This window comes from Schistocerca cancellata, chromosome 9 (genome assembly GCF_023864275.1).
Source record: "Schistocerca cancellata isolate TAMUIC-IGC-003103 chromosome 9, iqSchCanc2.1, whole genome shotgun sequence".
Classification (NCBI taxonomy): Eukaryota; Metazoa; Arthropoda; class Insecta; order Orthoptera; family Acrididae; genus Schistocerca; species Schistocerca cancellata.
In genome coordinates this window covers 8,652,730-8,673,170 of record NC_064634.1, presented here as the reverse complement: position 1 = coordinate 8,673,170, position 20,441 = coordinate 8,652,730, and the positions used below count along the sequence as shown (strand labels likewise).

The 20,441-nt window shown below is 39.7% G+C and overlaps 1 protein-coding gene across 2 annotated transcripts in view; it reads left to right on the top strand.

Annotated features, from left to right (window-relative positions):
- The window catches only part of LOC126100153 (protein bric-a-brac 1-like), a 117,347-nt gene that overhangs the window by 18,496 nt on the left and 78,410 nt on the right, over positions 1-20,441 (top strand). For both annotated transcript variants that reach the window (XM_049910694.1, XM_049910695.1), the window contains exons 3-4: positions 4,650-4,838; positions 9,753-10,467. In XM_049910694.1, the coding sequence (XP_049766651.1) occupies positions 4,650-4,838; positions 9,753-10,467 (904 nt within the window). The remainder of the gene's footprint in view (positions 1-4,649; positions 4,839-9,752; positions 10,468-20,441) is intronic.

Here is a 20,441-nt window from a genome sequence, read left to right as displayed (position 1 = left end):
ACCAATATGTTCCAAAAATGCTGTGCATAAAAATGGGATTTTTCTGCGGCTCATACCTTGAATTCTGTTGGTGATTGAAAGGTAGGATCAAATGTTTTGAATAGCCCTCGGGACAGGGACCGTTTGTATATCCGACAGGAGGATTGTGTTGCTGTAGGTATCCTATGGTATAGGGTCAATTTTGGAATATTGCACACTTCCTCCAGCTTAGGCAAATGGAGCAAATTGGATCGTTCTATTTGCATTAGATGTGGTGTACAGTGCACCGTAAGGGGCTTGTGGAGGCACCATTTAGTCCTTGAGCAGTTTCTGGGGGAAAAACAGTCACAACTTTTTGCTGTTGACAGCAGATATCTAAATAATCAATAACAACATTATCATCATCGGGTCGGCTGCCTTGCGGCATGTTTTGACTGCACAGCTCTCTGTGCTTCTCTGTCTTCTGCATCCCTGTTCATTTTTTGGTACCCTCCTTGTGGCCTGCTGACATCATCCAGCATCTGGAACCTTCCTCTGCCCTTCCCCCCCTTTCCCAGAACGAAACCTTCAATTGCCTCTACTCTTAGAAGGCAATCTCTTCTTAAATTGTGGTCTATCCAGTTTAGTTTCCTGTTATTCACTGTTAGCAGCATCCTCCGTTCTTCTCCAACTCTCCTCATTACTACTTCATTCCTGACTATCAGTCCAGCTGATCTTCTCCATTCCACGCCATATCCTCATTTCACAAGCTTCAATTCTGTTCTCCTCCTGCTTTCTCAAAGCCCACGTTTCTGCTACATACAAGGCCACTCTCCCTATTAAGCACTTAACAAGTTGTTTAAACAACTAGTTAGGAGTCTTCTCTGCGTCTGAAATGCTTCTTTCGACAGAACCGTTCTCACTTTGATATCTTGTTGGCAATCCGTGTCTTCTTTAAACCAACTTCCCAAATACTTGAATGCTCTTACATGTCTACGATTTCTAATAATCCCATTAAGTGTGAAGATCACGGGACATTCTACCTAGTATCACAGGCATCAAAATTAGTTCTTCGAATTCTGAATAGGGGGTTACATGGAATGCTGGAAGAAGCACTTGGTGAACAATATGGTTTCATAAGGGGAAAGGGAACACGAGATCCCATTGGAAAGCGAAAGATACATAGAAAAGGGCAAAGAAGTGTATGCTGTCTTCAGAGACCTTGAACAGGCCTTTGATAGAGTGCAGTGCGATAAGCTGTTAGATATCGTGAAAAAGAAGGGAGTGAAGTGGAAGGAGAGAAGATTGATTGCAAATCTGTACCTGAATCAGAAAGCTTGGGTACGAATAGGCAATGGGATCTCTGAAGACAGCACGACTGGGAGAGGTGTTAGACAGGGCTGTTGTCTCTCACCGATCCTGTTTAACATCTATCTGGAGGAAGTACTGGAAAGCTGTTTGGATGGGACAAGAGTCATCAGGATAGGTGGGTGGAAAATTGAACGTATAAGATTTGCAGATTACGTGGCCATCCTCACAGAAAATCGAGAGATGCTGACCCAAATGCTAAATGAACTGAATGAAGCCTGTGCAGTATATGGTATGAAAATTAATAAAAAGAAAACCAAAAGCACGGTCACAGGCTTAAAGAAAAGAAATAACGAATTACTCAAATTTTATCGGTACATTCTCTAGGCATTTATCTAGAATTGCCATCTTCCCATTTTAAAAATTTGTTATCTGTTATTGAGAAACACCCCAAAACAATTGTGTTTGGGTACCAGAACAGAGACGTGAATTCCAAGATGGCTATGCAGAGCAAATGGTTTTAATTTTTATGATACATTCCTAAGATCCCAATTTCCAACAGCCTTGAAACTTTTTTTGATATCTTTATATGTTTCCAAGATACAGAGGCTTTAAGCTATCCTACCCACACACATAAAATCCGTTGCTGCGTGAAAACATAGGTTATGGAGTCACATAGCATGAACACTCAGTTATCATTAGGAGAGTTCTAGGAATCCCACGTTGAGGCACTGAGGCACATACAAAATGTTTATGCGCGTAAAATCTGGTCTGAGATGTAAAATTGGTTTTGCGCTATTTCAATTTCAAATAGTAAAACTATCAAAATTTTACTCGCCCATAAACTTCATTTCATGTGATTGACGTGCCCTGCTGGAGCAGAGAAAAGAAGGGTACGAGCAGAAAAATGCTCCTATCGGAACACAAAAAAGCTGAATATGCTCCTGTTTAGAAGACTCTGACTGAAAAGTGGGCTACCAGCTGTCTCATTCTACCATCCTCTGCACCTTAAAAAATTTTCCCAAAAATTTTATCATGCAAACTTATTCGTGCTTTTTTATCCTGAGAGAGGAAGTGGCAGTGGGAAGGAGACAGAAAGTAATAAATACTGGAAGATAACAATATTGTGAAAAGGAAAGTTGCTACTCACCATATAGCGGAGATGCTGAGTCGCATAGAGGCACAACAAAAAGACTGTCACTGTTAGTTGTGCCTATTTGTGACTCTGCATCTTTGCTATATGGTGAGTAGCAACTTTCCTTTTCACAATATTGTTACATCCCATCCTGCATTTTCCATTGTTTGAAATACTGGAAGATAGTGGACAGTGAGTGTGGTATTGAAAGAACAAAGGAGACAGTGGTGGTTGAGTAAAAGAGACGGGCACAATGATAGTGGATCATAGTTGACAGTGACAGAACAGTGCTAGGAAAAGAGTGAAGGAGACAGTGCCAGTAGGGCAGAAGCAAAGAGATGGAGAAAGTGGAAGTGAGTGAGAGCCAGTGATAATGAGAGACAGTATATGACAATGACAACAAGGAAGACTGAGATAGTGGCAATGAGAAGAGACAGTAGCAGCAGGAGGGAATGAATAGCATCAGCAAGAGAGAGCAATAGGGAAAAGGTGCTGTAGAAGGTAGAATGAGGCAACTGGTATCCCACTTTCCAGTCAGAGTCTTTTAACCAGGAGCATATTAACCTTTTTTGTGCTGATAGGAGCATCTTTCTGTTGGTCTTAAACTTCCCAATTTTTTGCTTATGTAATTAAAATTGAATTGCATATAAACCTTCTCGTTTCATTAAAATTATGTTGTATTTCCAAAAAAATGATTATTTTTGTTGATATATTTTCTCATTTTATTGGATTGAAAATTTCACCAACAACATTAATACAGTATCAATATTGGCAGCATGGCTTACTGTTTCTTTTTTATGAAAATGACTAAAAATGTTTCAATTCTAGGAGCCACAGTCTTGTGAGCACAGAGTATTTACAGGGTGTGGCAGTCAAACCTGCGTTTATTATTAGTGCGCAGAAGTGTTGGAAGTAGTGGGGGGCAAGTAACCGAGGCCACCACTGCGTTCCCCGACACAAAGCATTTCAATAGCAATGGAGCAGTGGACTAAACAACAATGGTCATGTGCAGTGAAAGCGTTCTACCAAAGCAGTAGCTATGTAGCCACTCAGCATCTTTTCTGGGCACATTTTCAAATTAATTTTAATAGGTCAGTGCCTTTGGTTGACTCAATAAAAACTTGGGTCGAAAACTTTGAAAACATCAGTGAAACAACAAGGAAAAGAGGTGGCAGAGGGCAGAGTGAAGACAGTGCATACTCCCAAGAGTGTGGAACGTGTGGGAAGAAACCTCTGGGGATCAGTGCGCAGACAGTGTTTTGCGCTTGGAATTTGTGACAGGACTGTCAGAAGGATTTTGAGGCTAGACTTACATCACCACCAATACAAAATCCAAGTGGTTAATGCTTTGAATAAAGTGAAAGTCTTTTGCAAATGATTGAAGAAAATGAGGAGCTTGTTCACAACCTCTGGATGAGTGATGAGGCAGATTTTCAGCTCAATGGATATGTGAACAAACAGAACTTTACATATTGAAGTGATCAGAACCCTCACCAATTCCATGAAAAATCGATGTACTCAACCAAGGTAACAGTTTGGTGTGCAATGTCCTCATCAGGAATAATAGACCCTAATTTTTTTGAGAATGAAAAAAGGCAATCTGTTACCATGAATGCTAAGCGCTATTCAACAATGCTAAGGACATTCTTCATACCTCATCTTCATCAATATGCAGTGAATGATGAAACATTATTTCAGCAAGATGGGGCAACCAGTCACACAGCCCGCGTGAGCATTTTCTCAATGAAGTTTTTCTTAACTGGGTGATTTTCAAGAATGGAGCAATTGCTTACGTCCTCTCACCCCCCAATCATATGACCTTACAACTTGTGATTTTTTCCTTGTGAGGTTGCCTTAAGAGCAAAGTGTACAAAGAAATACCTCATGATGTTGGTGATCTCAAAACAAGAATCGGGCTGGAAATCGAGAGAATCACCCAGGGTATGCTTCGCCATGTGATGGACTGCTTCGTTAATTGCCTGCGAGAATGCCATGATCGAGAAGGATGCCATCTTGCTGATGTTATTTTCGAACAATGAAAAAAAATGTTTTGATGTTTCTTAAATGCTTTTTAACATAGAATAAGATTGTATGAATAAAATTTTGATATCTGCATCTATGTGTATTTTACACTCATTTAAAAAATGCACGTTTGACTGCCGGACCGTGTAGTATTTTATTACGAACATCGTAAGTGTACTAAAGGGTTATTAATTTTTTAATATAAGTAGAATTGCCATTATTGCAGGAGAATCCGTGCCAGCATCCAGTGGTAATACTTAAAGATGTCCAATATGAAGATGTACAGGCACTTCTGAGCTTCATGTATCAAGGTGAAGTTTACATTTCACAAGATAGGCTGGCACCATTCCTTCATACCGCAGAATTGCTGCAAGTACGAGGTCTTGCAGGTGCTGCTAATCCATTCAGAGAAACAGTAAGTAGGGCAGTAAAAATTATCAAACCAAGTGTTTTCATTTATTTGCTTCTTTTTGTATGTTTTTATGTGTAAGGCTGTTCTCATAATAAATAATAAGGTTTCTGGGATTCATGTCTCATGTTCTTGTAAACACTGCACAATATTTTTATGAAGCAGCTAATTGTTGTCTCCAGGTTCTGATTCATCTTGAGAGAACTGCTGCAATAACCCTATTTATGTGGTAGCTAGTTTGAAATGCTCAAGTACTCAGAGGTGGCGAGGGGCAGTAACATGACTGCAGTGGAAGTTTCATCTGGAGTGCTGAATGTGAGAAACAAACTATGGAACCTGTGCTGTTTGGCTACACAGAAAGGCTTCTCCTTCCCAGGACCCATAAATGTATCGTGTGTCTGTTTCTGCTCACCCTCTCCTCAAGGCCCAGGAATGTCTTCTTGTCAGATCCGTGAAGTATCAACCATTGCCTGTGGGAAGGATTTCCACACTTTACAAACCTGATAGTTTATATATCCCTGTTTATTGGTTTCTTCACTGTAAGCACTTCAATTGCTGATTTAATGATGAAGTTCCAATACTCTGAGATGACCAAGATTACCTTGGTTTCTTCCTACTTCACATGGTGTCATTTTATCTACCCAGTGATCATCAAAGTCAATCAGGTACCTGTTTCTTCCTATTGTTCATTTTTTTCTTTAAATAAAATTAAGGTATCTTTTATTAGTAAGGCAATTTATGGCTTATGTTAAAATTTGATTTAGAAAATCCTCTTGGGACTTCTGTTCAGAATAGAGGGTCATCCTGGAAGCAGGACTGTCATACAGTTGGACAAATATAGTATGTTGGTGTGTGGATGGAAATGGGAGGATAATTTGATTAGGAAGATACATAAGGGTGCATTAGATGAAAGTCTTAGCTTGTATCATAGACCCCAGAAATAGTAGACTATCGTGAAGAAATAAAAATTGTTTCTACAGCATCTGATTAACCTTGAGTTGGATGTACTTAAATGTAGATTCTTTTCATTGATACAATGCTGATAAAAAATTTTCTATGATGAAATTTTTATGATGTCTTGTAGTTTGGAATGAAGCAATGAAATTCATATTAACAGTTTTTTAGTTTTTACTTAAAGTATGTTGTTGTTGTTGTGGTCTTCAGTCCTGAGACTGGTTTGATGCAGCTCTCCATGCTATTCTATCATGTGCGAGCTTCTTCACCTCCCAGTACCTACTGCAGCCTACATCCTTCTGAATCTGCTTAGTGTATTCATCTCTTGGTCTCCCTCTATGATTTTTACCCTCCACGCTGCCCTCCAATACTAAACTGGTGATCCCTCGATGTCTCAGAACATGTCCTACCAACCGATCCCTTCTTCTAGTCAAGTTGTGCCACAAGCTCCTCCTCTCCCCAATTCTATTCAATACCTCCTCATTAGTTATGTGATCTACCCACCTAATCTTCAGCATTCTTCTGTAACACCACATTTCGAAAGCTTCTATTCTCTTCTTGTCTAAACTATTTATCGTCCACGTTTCACTTCCATACATGGCTACACTCCATACAAATACTTTCAGAAACGACTTCCTGACATTTAAATCTACACTCAATGTTAACAAATTTCTCTTCTTCAGAAACGCTTTCCTTGCCATTGCCAGTCTACATTTTATATCCTCTCTACTTCGACCATCATCAGTTATTTTGCTCCCCAAATAGCAAAAGTCCTTTACTACTTTAAGTGTCTCATTTCCTAATCTAATTCCCTCAGCATCACCCGACTTAATTCGACTACATTCCATTACCCTTGTTTTGCTTTTGATGATGTTCATCTTATACCCTCCTTTCAAGACACTGTCCATTCAGTTCAACTGCTCTTCCAAGTCCTTTGCTGTCTCTGACAGAATTACAATGTCATCAGCGAACCACAAAGTTTTAATTTCTTCTCCGTGGATTTTAATACCTACTCCGAACTTTTCTTTTGTTTCCTTCATTGCTTGCTCAATATACAGATTGAATAACATCGGGGATAAGCCACAACCCTGTCTCACTCCCTTCCCAACCACTGCTTCCCTTTCATACCCCTCGACTCTTATAACTGCCATCTGCTTTCTGTACAAATTGTAAATAGCCTTTCGCTCCCTGTATTTTACCCCTGCCACCTTAAGAATTTGAAAGAGAGTATTCCAGTCAATATTGTCAAAAGCTTTCTCTAAGTCTACAAATGCTAGAAACGTAGGTTTGCCTTTCCTTAATCTTTCTTCTAAAATAAGTCGTAGGGTCAGTATTGCCTTACGTGTTACAACATTTCTACAGAATCCAAACTGATCTTCCCCGAGGTTGGCTTCTATCAGTTCTCCATTCGTCTGTAAAGAATTCGCATTAGTATTTTGCAGCTGTGACTTATTAAACTGATAGTTCAGTAATTTTCACATCTGTCAACACCTGCTTTCTTTGGGATTGGAATTATTATATTTTTCTTGATGTCTGAGGGTATTTCGCCTGTCTCATACATCTTGCTCACCAGATGGTAGAGTTTTGTCAGGACTGGCTCTCCCAAGGCCGTCAGTAGTTCAAATGGAATGTTGTCTACTCCCGGGGCCTTGTTTTGACTCAGGTCTTTCAGTGCTCTGTCAAACTTTTCCCACAGTATTATATCTCCCATTTCATCTTCTTCTACATCCTCTTCCATTTCCATAATATTGTCCTCGAGTACATCGCCCTTGTATAGACCCTCTATATACTCCTTCCACTTTTCTGCTTTCCCTTCTTTGCTTAGAACTGGGTTTCCATCTGAGCTCTTGATATTCATGCAAGTGGACCTCTTTTCTCCAAAGGTCTCTTTAATTTTCCTGTAGGCAGTATCTATCTTACCCCTAGTGAGATAAGCCTCTACATCCTTACATTTGTGCTCTAGTTATCCTTGCTTAGCCATTTTGCACTTCCTGTCGATATCATTTTTGAGACGTTTGTATTCCTTTTTGCCTGCTTCATTTACTGCATTTTTATATTTTCTCCTTTCATCAATTAAATTCAATATTTCTTCTGTTACCCAAGGGTTTCTACTAGGCCTCGTCTTTTTACCTATTTGATCCTCTGCTGCCTTTACTATTTCATCCCTCAAAGCTACCCATTCTTCTTCTACTGTATTTCTTTCCCCCATTCCTGTCAATTGTTCCCTCATGCTCTCCCTGAAACTCTGTACAACCTCTGGTTCTTTCAGTTTATCCAGGTCCCATCTCCTTAAATTACCACTTTTTTCAGTTTCTTCAGTTTTAATCTACAGTTCATAACCAATAGATTGTGGTCAGAGTCCACATCTGCCCTTGGAAATGTCTTACAATTTAAAACCTGGTTCCTAAATCTCAGTCTTACCATTATATAATCTATCTGATGCTTTTTAGTATCTCCACGGTTCTTCCATGTATACAACCTTCTTTCATGATTCTTAAACCAAGTGTTAGCTATGATTAAGTTATGCTCTGCGCAAAATTCTACCAGGTGGCTTCCTCTTTCATTTCTTAGCCCCAATCCATATTCACCTACTATGTTTCCTTCTCTCCCTTTTCCTACTCTTGAATTCCAGTCACCCATGACTATTAAATTTTCGTCTCCCCTTAAAGTATAGAAAATACAAATTTCAGGATCCTGTTTCAATGAGCAAGGAAAAATTATATTTACTATACCTCTCTCTACCGTTGCCTTAATAGCTAAATCTCTGTGTGAAATGTTGATATTAGTAGACTCTTCATCATTGTGTCAAAACCACCCAGTATTTCTTTGTCAAGTTTGGACAAAAATAACATGTGAGGTTAATTTATTGTATCTTTTGTTGAGTGATGGAAAATGTAGCATATTCATCCATCTATTTGACAACCATCATTTTCAAGGTTATGCTGCTCTTGATCCAACATAACCACTGCTATTTGGCGCCAGGTATATGGGTCTGCAAGACCCAACACTTTAAGAGCATCAAGAATATGAGTGTATTTGTCAAATAAAACACTTTCACACAACAGATTTCAAACTTTTATTTGATTTGGCTACTAGTTATGGCGATTTGTTATGCAATCTTCAGGCCGCCTGACCGATGGGTAGGAAGACTCCAAATTCGGTTCTGGTCAAAATAGGGGCCAGCATTCAAAGACTGATACCTGCAAATTTGTGCTCAATACAGCGATCTCTTCAGATGAGGTTTCAAATCAGACAGCTGAAAGGTGTTTGATTTGACATTCTCTACTGAACAGCTGAGTCCCACAACCATCTCTGAGAAGGTGGACATACAGAGATGAGTGGATTTTGTTGGCCACAGGTGTGCATAGGACCAGCCCCATGGCCACTCTCTCCGCTGAGGTTTGTGATCTGCCACTATACAGCTGTTGGCAACTTCTTGTTGTAAATCATCTGTACAGGTTCTTGTCACATCTATAGTCACCTGCCATCTGTATTCCGTGTGTCAAAATGTCCACATGCTACAAACTCATTCACAATTTATACTCTTGTTATCTAAATGTCAGTCCTTATCCAGAGGTGGAGCCAGCTGCCACCCTGATTAGTTACAAATCCCACAGTTATTTTAAATAATGAAAAGTGTGAAGGTAACCACTCATTGTATATTTGAAACACATAAACAACACTGGATATGTTGTTTAGCTTTCAGAAAATGTTCTAATTCAGAACTTTCTTTATTCTGGCACTGCAGCCAGTCAGTATTAGGTTAGTCCAACTGATCTGCAGCACCAGTGCACTGTCATTGGCTGGCATAATGTAACACACTCTCTCTCTCTCTCTCTCTCTCTCTCTCTCTCTCTCTCTCTGTGTGTGTGTGTGTGTGTGTGTGTGTGTGTGTGTGTGTGTGTGTAAATTTATGTACCATCCTTTTTTTATTGATTTGTTTCTGCTTTCTTTGCACAATTGCAGCAGCAGCAGTCACCTGCACCAGCACCACCACCGCCGCCGCCACCACCAACAGCACTGCTACCTCAGGTGACCACATCTCATTCAAAGCAACGCAAACCAGTCTCTTTACCCTTAGTCCCACCCCCTGTTGCTCCACACCTCCACACACATACTCGCCCAAGTTTACCAGCATCACCAGCCTTCGTCACATCTGAGCAGCCAGCTACAGTATCACCAGAGTTACCAGTTCCTGTGAGTGTTTCACCTACTCTCTCTCAGCCGTCAAGCCCTCAGCATGATGATACTCCTGTACCACTGTCCAAAAGGCGCAAAGCATTCCCACGCCGTTTTGCAGTTACACCCGTACCACCACAGTTGTCCTCTCAGGAGGAATTCTCTGCTCCTCCACATCAGACTGCTTCACAGACTCCTGCAGTTCCAGACAGCCCACTGCATGACCTGCCTGTCACAATAAAAAAGGAACCAATATGTCAGGATGAGGGGGATATACAGGAGGAACAGACTGTCAGGGGAATGGATGGGAATGGCAGCCCGTCAGCATCTGGTGCGTCGGAAGATACAGACTGCTTTGGAAGCAATTTGGGTGATGAGGATTCTCGTGGAGTGCCACTGAAGGAAGAAAGTAGAGGCTCATCTCCTCCAGCCTCTCAGCAACAGAGCATGCTCATGCGGTCATTGTCTGGGGCACCACCACAGCATACTGCTGTGCCTGAAGGTGAGCTATAATTGTCTAATATATTGTAGAATATTGTAAAAGTTTGAAGCTCAGCTACAACAACACTTCTTGCCTGCCTGCAGCATGTACCTGCGAGTAACTTCAACATAATAGCTCCTCAACATTGATGTTATAGTGCCAATCATTTTTATTTATGATGTATAATAAATATTTTGTCTCTGTCAGGAAGTTAGAAATTTAGAAATTAATTATATTATTTCATTTGAATGTTGTCACAAGGAAAAATTAATTAGTAGGAGCCAAATAACAAACAACAGAAAGTAAATTGTTATATATTATTTTAGTGTAATGTTGTTGGGGCGATGTACTTGAGGACAATATTATGGAAATGGAAGAGGATGTAGATGAAGACGAAATGGGAGATAAGATACTGCGTGAAGAGTTTGACAGAGCACTGAAAGACCTGAGTCGAAACAAGGCCCCGGGAGTAGACAACATTCCATTTGAACTACTGATGGCCTCGGGAGAGCCACTCATGACAAAACTCTACCATCTGGTGAGCACGATGTATGAGACAGGCGAAATACCCTCAGACTTCAAGAAGAATATAATAATTCCAATCCAAAAAAGCAGGTGTTGACAGATGTGAAAATTACCGAACTATCAGTTTAATAAGTCACAGCTGCAAAATACTAACGCGAATTCTTTACAGACGAATGGAAAAACTGGTAGAAGCCGACCTCGGGGAAGATCAGTTTGGATTCCGTAGAAATGTTGGAACACGTGAGGCAATACTGACCTTACGGCTTATCTTAGAAGAAAGATTAAGAAAAGGCAGACCTACGTTTCTAGCATTTGTAGACTTAGAGAAAGCTTTTGACAATGTTAACTGGAATACTCTCTTTCAAATTCTGAAGGTGGCAGGGGTAAAATACAGGGAGCGAAAGGCTATTTACAGTTTGTACAGAAACCAGATGGCAGTTATAAGAGTCGAGGGGCATGAAAGGGGAGCAGTAGTTGGGAAAGGAGTAAGACAGGGTTGTAGCCTCTCCCCGATGTTATTCAATCTATATTGAGCAAGCAGTAAAGGAAACAAAAGAAAAATTCGGAGTAGGTATTAAAATTCATGGAGAAGAAGTAAAAACTTTGAGGTTCGCCGATGACATTGTAATTCTGTCAGACACAGCAGAGGACTTGGAAGAGCAGTTGAACGGAATGGATAGTGTCTTGAAAGGAGGATATAAGAGGAACATCAACAAAAGCAAAACGAGGATAATGGAATGTAGTCAAATTAAGTCGGGTGATGCTGAGGGAATTAGATTAGGAAATGAGACACTTAAAGTAGTAAAGGAGTTTTGCTATTTAGGGAGTAAAATAACCGATGATGGTCGAAGTAGAGAGGATATAAAATGTAGACTGGCAATGGCAAGGAAAGCGTTTCTCAAGAAGAGGAATTTGTTAACATCGAGTATAGATTTAAGTGTCAGGAAGTCGTTTCTGAAAGTATTTGTATGGAGTGTAGCCATGTATGGAAGTGAAACATGGACGATAACTAGTTTGGACAAGAAGAGAATAGAAGCTTTTGAAATGTGGTGCTACAGAAGAATGCTGAAGATAAGGTGGGTAGATCACGTAACTAATGAGGAGGTATTGAAGAGGATTGGGGAGAAGAGAAGTTTGTGGCACAACTTGACTAGAAGAAGGGATCGGTTGGTAGGACATGTTTTGAGGCATCAAGGGATCACAAATTTAGCATTGGAGGGCAGTGTAGAGGGTAAAAATCGTAGAGGGAGACCAAGAGATGAATACACTAAGCAGATTCAGAAGGATGTAGGTTGCAGTAGATACTGGGAGATGAAGAAGCTTGCACAGGATAGAGTAGCATGGAGAGCTGTATCAAACCAGTCTCAGGACTGAAGACCACAACAACAATGTTGTTGTTGCATCAATAGTTTCTTCTGCATCTCATAATAAATTTCAAAGTTTCTATGGCCTCTAATAAGAGCCATGAATGGGGTAATTAGGGAAAAACCCCCATAAATGGTGAAGGGAACGAATCAGACAGTAAGTCAAAAAAATTTCCTTCAGAAGAAATTTGTTAAAAATGTCATAGTCTCAAAAAAGTTCCCAGGAGTTTCCATCATCAATGAAGTTCGCATGAAATGAATTCCATAAACTCTGCATTCTTCCCAGTGCTCTGTTGCCTTACCAAGATGAAAAGAATGTTATGTCTTACAAGCTACTGTAACTCTGAAGGTTATAGAAGGACAGTGGAATAAAATAGTAATTGAGATCCTATGTGTGCTGACATGTCATCTTCATCTATACGCAGAAAGCCACATTATGGCGGTTGGGTGAGAGTACGTTGTGTATTATTGCCATTATCGCGTTTCTGTTACGAATGATGCATGAGAACTACTACTTTGAATAAGCCTCCATGTTGTTGTTGTTATTGTGGTCTTCAGCCCAGAGACTGGTTTGATGCAGCTCTCCAAGAACATATGCTCTTGGAATTCTAATACCACCATCTTGTACAATGACGATCAGGTAGCATATGCCCCTGGATGTTGATGAGCAACTTTTAGTTGCTTTCACATTTGCTAAACAAACCCAGGATGAAAGATGCTACTCTTTTTTGACACTTTACTATTTCCTATATCAGTCATACTACGTAAAGGGAGTAATAATGTAGTAGTAGTACAGCAAGGGTATCTGTAAGCTGTCTCCTTCATATGTGGATGAAGTATCCTGAATATTCTTTCAATAAATTCCAGTCTGGCATCTGCCTTTCCTTTGATTGAGTCGGTGTAAGATGATCCCTGATAGCTAGCAGCACTGACGCCAGCTTTCAACTGCAAAGCAAAAATGGGTTCAAGTAAAAGCAATAGACTGTGAGGTGTCGCCATAGACACATTTACAAAATGACGTTATATGACTGGTTGAGGTATGCACGTGAAGCTGCCATGCCAAACCCACTGAAAATGGCAGGGATCAACGTGCACGGACTTGGCTATAGTTTTATATTGGTGTTTCACTTGAAGTCACTGCATACATATTCTCCCAGAGGTTTAATAGATGTGACTATTTTCAGTGATTATTTGGCAAACATGTAATCAAACTATAATGAGTCTTATTGCCTATTTATGTGCAACATGCCTCATTTTTAATGTTCAAGGTCAGCTGCCAATTATTCACCCAACATTAATCTTATAGAGGTCTTCTTGCATTTTACTACAATTTTCTAGTGTTGTGACTTATCTGTATTCAGCAGCATCATCCACAAACGGCCTTATGTTCCACTTTATTCACTTGGTATTTGATATGTGTTGTGATCAGTAATTGTCCTAAAACACTCTCTTAAGGAATGCCTGAAGCTGCTTTTACATCTCACCATTTTTATTCATAAGAACAAAATACTGTGTTCTATCTGGTATGAACTCCCCTGTCCAATCAAGAAGCTAGGCTGACATTTCATGCACTTGTATTTTGTTCATTAGGTAACAGGGCATAACTCCATCAAAGTCTTTCAAAGGCAAGGTACCGTATTTACTCGAATGTAAGCCGCACTCAAATCTAAGCCGCACCTGAAAAATGAGACTCGAAATAAAGGAAAAAAAAAATTCCCAAATCTATAAGCCGCACCTGAAATTTGAGACTCAAAATTCAAGGGGAGAGAAAAGTTTTAGGCCGCACCTCCAAATCGAAACAAAGTTGGTCCATTGTAATATGAGACACAATTTAGGTCGAATGAATAACGATACAGCTACAGTAGTTTGGTTCGAGTCGAAAGCTTAGCAGTTAAGCTTTACCAGGTAGCCATTGCTATGCGTCAGGCGCTCCGTCTGTATTTATACGGATACCCTTTCTTTTCTGGTTTGAATCGATTGTTTATTTTGCTTTGATCTGATAAGTGCCGTTTTCTATGTTATAGGTGTTTACGTCAGTCACTCCAAGCTGAAAATGCATTACTATACTGTGTCATGCATTGTTTGTCGCATTCTGATAGTGCGTGTTTACGGCCTGTCGCTGCTCGCGGCATGGCTTGCTTTTGTGCGCGCTACCGCCGTCTACAATTAAAAAAAGAGAGCAATCGTCTCATTAGCGAAACAATGGCAAGAGACTGCTATTTGTTGTTACTTACACTGCTGCTTTCTTTGATAATGATCAACAAGAACCAAATAATAGACTGCGTATGATAGAACACGTTCTGAACGAGAGTTTGGCGAACATTTTTCTCCGTTTGAAAATTTTTGCGGTCGCTTCTTTAGTACATCAAATTCTGCACAGAAATTAGTCATCTTAGATTTAAAAATCTAATCAGTTGCTGTGCTTCATTTCTGACTGTATCACTATTAGGCATAAGAGTAATACGAATATAAACATGACACGATACGTATATTCTTCCGCGTTTGCTGTTGTCTCACTCTAGTTTTGTAGTTTATTAGGCAGACACGATTTAAATGAGATAGAAGCAAACACGAAAGAATACATGGCAAAATGTTTATATTCGTATTATTCTTATGTTGAAGAGAATACTGCATGTGATTCACATTTTATCGGGTTCCTGTTAGCAACCATCTCTTCTCACAGGTAGGAAAAAATTCAGAACGTAGAGTTGGCCATATTGACAAAAATCCCAGTATTACCAGTCGGATTTTCGTAGTACATTGAAATTCGAAGATGAACAATACGGATTTTTATTTACTTCGTTGGATAATGTATGAAAATGCAGTGGTCGAAACTCGGGCGGAGAAAAAAAGCTCGGCTTCCAATTTTTTTTTTTATTTTATTTACTGACGCAGAGGTTTTGGCGCCAATATTTATCTTTGTGCCTACAAAGGATGCTTGTGTAGCGCTACATATATTCGACGGCAGAAGTTAGTTGTGGCAGCTCCTATCAACATTTTTCAGAACTTCAGCTTGCTTTGCACTCGATTCTAAGCCGCAGGCTGTTTTTTGGATTACAAAAACCGGAAAAAAGTGCGGCTTAGATTCGAGTAAATACGGTACATGATAACAGTTTTGGTCCCAGTAACTACACCCATATGGTTCCTAGTGGAAACAGAGTGAACTGAGTTTCACATACTGTTTGCAAAATCAGTGTTGACTCTTACAGAGCTGCTTGTGGGCAAACTACTTAATGTAGGCTCAAGTGTAATATATTATTTTATTCAGATTTTTAGTGCACTTCTGGTGACATATATGTCTTCAAGACTGGATTATTGTATAAAAAGTTGTAAATGAGGCTGGTGATTGCTCAGAATCATTAAATGATGTAGATACTTGGAATTGCATCTTTCTTAAGATGAGAATGACATGTGCATCTTTCAGAACACTTTGAACGGTTTGTTCCTCCAATGACTTAAGATGGACTTCTCCCAGAAGGGAACAAGTTCTTTCACATACTCTATGTAGAAGTGTATAGGTATCACTTAGTCTAGTTTCCTTTCCTCTAGAGCAATTTTAGTTGCTTTGTGAAACAAATCTTTTCACATCCAAGTGTTTGTTCAAAATTTAATGTACTACACTCTTTTGATATGTCGATCCTCTTTGATTGTGCGGCACACGGCATCAGTGTTTTTGGATCAGCAACTGATTTTGGTAGACCTTAGTAAAATTTATTGGTGATGGAGGCACAACCACAATGAAATTCTTCATGACCGTGATGAAACACTTCAAATCAATTGTAAACTGTCTGTTCTGAAGGTGATTTATTAAAATATATATATGTATATATATATATGGTTATAATAGAAGGAAACATTCCACGAAGTGTATATGTGTGGATGGATATGTGTGTGTGTGCGAGTGTGTACCCTTCCTTTTTTCCCCCTAAGGTAAGTCTTTCCGCTCCCGGGACTGGAATGACTCCTTACCCTCTCCCTTAAAACCCACATCCTTTCGTCTTTCCCTCTCCTTCCCTCTTTCCTGATGAGGCAACAGTTTGTTGCGAAAGCTTGAATTTTGTGTGTATGTTTGTGTTCGTTTGTGTGTCTGTCGACCTGCCAGCACTTTCATTTGGTAAGTCACATCATCTTTGTTTTTAGATATATTTTTCCTTCGTGGAATGTTTCCTTCTATTATAACTATATATATATATATATATATTGACCAGAACAATTCAAGGCATTTCTGTTGAGTTAGGTTTTAAGAAAATTGTAAAAAATTATCCAACGAAAACTTCCACATGAAATACCCATTGTTTCATAGCACTGTTTCTCTAAACATTGACTGTTAAGTTACCTGGTAGCCAATTTCTGAACTGCCAAAATGAAAAATTTTGAAACAGTAGTAATGTCACCTCTGAAGAACTCCATTTAGTGCTTGTAAAAATTTAAAATAGTAACACTTGTACCTGTCATCCTTCAAGGTTGGATTGTCATTTGTTGTCTCATGAGTTCAGATTACTGTCCTGCTGAAATGTATCATGTGGAATTGTCTGGAGGAGGCTCAGCACTTTAGAATTCATACTGATGTAGCAGTTGCTGTTAGTTGGTCTTATTATGTATGATTAGAGATTGCATGTTATATCTATTGGCACCACAAACCACCACAGTTGGCATTTGTCCTCGTATCATGTTCAAATGCTTGCTAGAGATTGTAATCTCTACAGTATCTGTAGAACAGCTTAAAGGACGACTTGTCTAAAAACACTACACTTTGGTACTCATCATATCAGCTGTAGCATCTGATGTTTCTGGAAGGTGGAAGCGTGCATGCTATCAGTCCAGCATACTCTTTTTCTCTTTGCTCATTAATATTCAAACTAATTATTAAAATGTGTAGTGTTAACTCATAACCAGTCAGTGCAAACCTTTTTTGTTTACTCTGTGCAGCCATTTAAATATTCTGGTTCAAAAGTGACTGCGTAATGCTGAGAATACTATTCTGTCCCGTTTCTTCTGTTGCCAGGTTATACCAGCTACACAATGACTCCACTTACAATCTAATTTCTTCCCGTCAGAGTTAAGTGTGCTTTAGTGTTGAAACCATGTCTTTAGTAACTTATGTACTACACATGCTCCTTTCCATGAGAATTCAACAAGCTGTTATTTGTCGTCAAACTAATTTTGAATTGGCATGTTCAATAATTCTGCTTACTGATATAACTGTTCAATAAATCTGCAGTTTGTAAAAACTTGGTAGCAAACCAATGCTATTATGACACAAATATGTATACTGTAAAACTTATATTGTGTAGTGATTGACACTATTTTGTTCATTTCCGGTTTGGCCTATGTACACCAAATACTGGCATTGTATTCCCAGGACAGAACCTTACAACATCCCAGAGGGATAAATCGCAGTACTGATCACACACATATTGCCACTAGAAAGCTGAATCTCCAATACAATGCCATTACTGCAAGACTAGGACAGCTTGATTACATATTAAATGCAGAATAAAGAAAAGTTATATCTGTTTGTCACAGTGGCAGGTTTCTAATTGTCTGTGTAAAATTTATTTAGATTTCTAAGTTTGTTTTTTACTGAGTTGTATAATTAATTATTCATCAACAAATCAACATATTAAGTAAAAGAACCTTAATGAAATACTTCAGTGTTGTACTTAGTTAAAATATCAGAAGAAAAAATGACATTCATTACTTCACATTGAGGTTGCTTTAACACATAAAAAGGTGCACAATGCTGTCACCAAAACATTTGCTACCTTACCTAAAGATACAAAATGTCTGACTGACAGAAAAAATATCTGAAGAATTTTCCCCTAGATAACTTCTTCTCATTCACAGAAGAGTCCTATTTTTTGAATGAGTGGTGGGTAGGAATTACTAACTTACGTATGTATTAAAAAAAAAAAAAAACCTACCTTATTACAATTAATTATACAGATTGTGGTTGTACTGAGTTAGTCGTCATCCCCAATCTGTCATCTAGCCTGAGGTATGTGGAACTGAATATTCATGAGTGTAAACTGTCTTTTCATTATGTTCATTAAATACTGTAATTCCTTGCCAGAAATAATAATAAATAGCTTGGTGGCACACAGTTTACTCAGAGATAAAAAACATCCTTCAACTTGAACTCTTTTATGGTAGTTAGGAAAGAATAAATAACAGAACATACATCTCAATATAAAAACTCCGTGATGGCTCGGAGTGATTCCCTTTGACGTCATCACTCCTGGTGGCTGGCATGGAAAGCCATGTGACAGCTGCATTGTAACGGTAATTAACACATGTGCACACATGATACAAGCAACATGGCACTGTGCTGCAACGAGAGAGAAGGGCAGCTCAGGCACCACATTAGCCCCTTGGGGGAAGCAGAGGCAGTGTGCCAGGAAATGTACTCCCCATTCACGTCTCATTGTGCATGTCATGGTGGTTCTGCGATGGGTGGTGACAGTGTTTGTGACAGTGCTGGTGCTGTTACAAATGGGTTTGATCATTGGACGTCGGGTGGTTGATTGTTGTGTCTATGGAGACTGTAGTAGGCTTGTCATTCACCAGTATCTCGAAGGCGTGTGCCCCTGTGAGGGCCAATGTATGATGGTTTCAGTGAAGTTCTAATTCCATCATTGTGGAGCATGATGTGGGTGCATGTCTGTAGGCCTCAAAGCATGTACCTATTGGTGCCTTGAAAATTGGTGTGGACGAAGGTGTGTGATGATGTGCTCTCTGTTGAAGCATGAAGTCACTGGTAACGGGTCTAGGTGTTTGCGATGGTTGTGCTTCTACAATCTCTCCAGGCAGGTACAGTGTTTCACCATAAACAAGTTCTGCAGATGAAGTGTAAATCAGGTTTATGTGTCATCAGGAGGCCCAGCAGTATCATTGCCAGTGCTGACGTCCAAACTGAATATTGACTCATGATTGCTGGCTTGAGCAATTGATGCCAGTGCTCAATTGTACCGCTGCTGGCTGGATGGTAACTGGAGGTCTTCGGATGCACTGTGCCACAGAACTTTGTTATTAGGGAGAAGAGGTCTGATTCGAATTGGTGGCTGTGATCTGTCAATATGTGAAGCGGCCAGCCAAAATGAGAAATCCATCGTGCTGTGAAGGTGGGTGCCAGAGTTTCTGAGATATGTTATCCACCAGTGTTGCTTTGGGCCAGTGTGTAAAATGATCAACCATGGTAAGGAGGTATTGTTGTATTGTTGCCTGTTGGAAGAAGGTAATGGTCCCATGACTTTGATGTGAAAGTGTGCAAATCATGTGTTGGGAAAGGTCCCACTTGGAGTGTGTTTGTGACAGTTGATCTTACTCCTGTGGAATTTGACCCACAAGCGAGTCCATTCCCAACTTTTTTTTTTCTTCCACCAAGCCGTCAGCAACACAAATCGGTGAGAGAGCAGGCAAACTGTTGACCTGACATCTGGATGACCCAGGTTGTGCAGGATGTCAAAGGTGGGCTTGTGAAATGCTACAGGTAAGAATGGCCTTCATTTACTGGTCAAGACATCGCATATCTTTTGGCATTGGAACTGGGCAGTTCTATTAATCTCAACTTCAATGTTGTTGATTGATCATTGAGTTAGTGTCAGAGCTCTTGGTGAGATTTATGTGCCTCATTCAGTCAGGTGAAATTCGTGGTGCTGGAGCTGTTTGAAATGCCATAGACGTGAGAGAGACATTTGGCCACCATGTTCTCAGTACCTGATAAATTTGTGATGTCCATGTGGAATTGTGCTATGAGAAAGCTTTGGTTGTGTTGGCTTGGTGAGCAGTTGTTGTTCTGCTGAAATGCTTCCATCAGTGGCTTATGGTCTGTAGAAAATGTGAACTGCCTTGCTTCCAATTGCGGGCAGAAGTATTTTATCACCTCATATAATGTGAGGAGTTCGTCATATGTGCTCCACTTCTGCTGAGATGTTGAAAATTTATGGGAGTAGAAAGTGAAATGTTGCCACATACCCTCATGTAATTATTGCAGAACAGCCACAGTCACCATTAGACTCACGTCAACTGCCAGTGTTAGGGGTGCTTCTAATTCAGTATGCGCAAGGAATGCTGCATCTGTTGTACTGCGCTTTGCTGCCTTAAAAG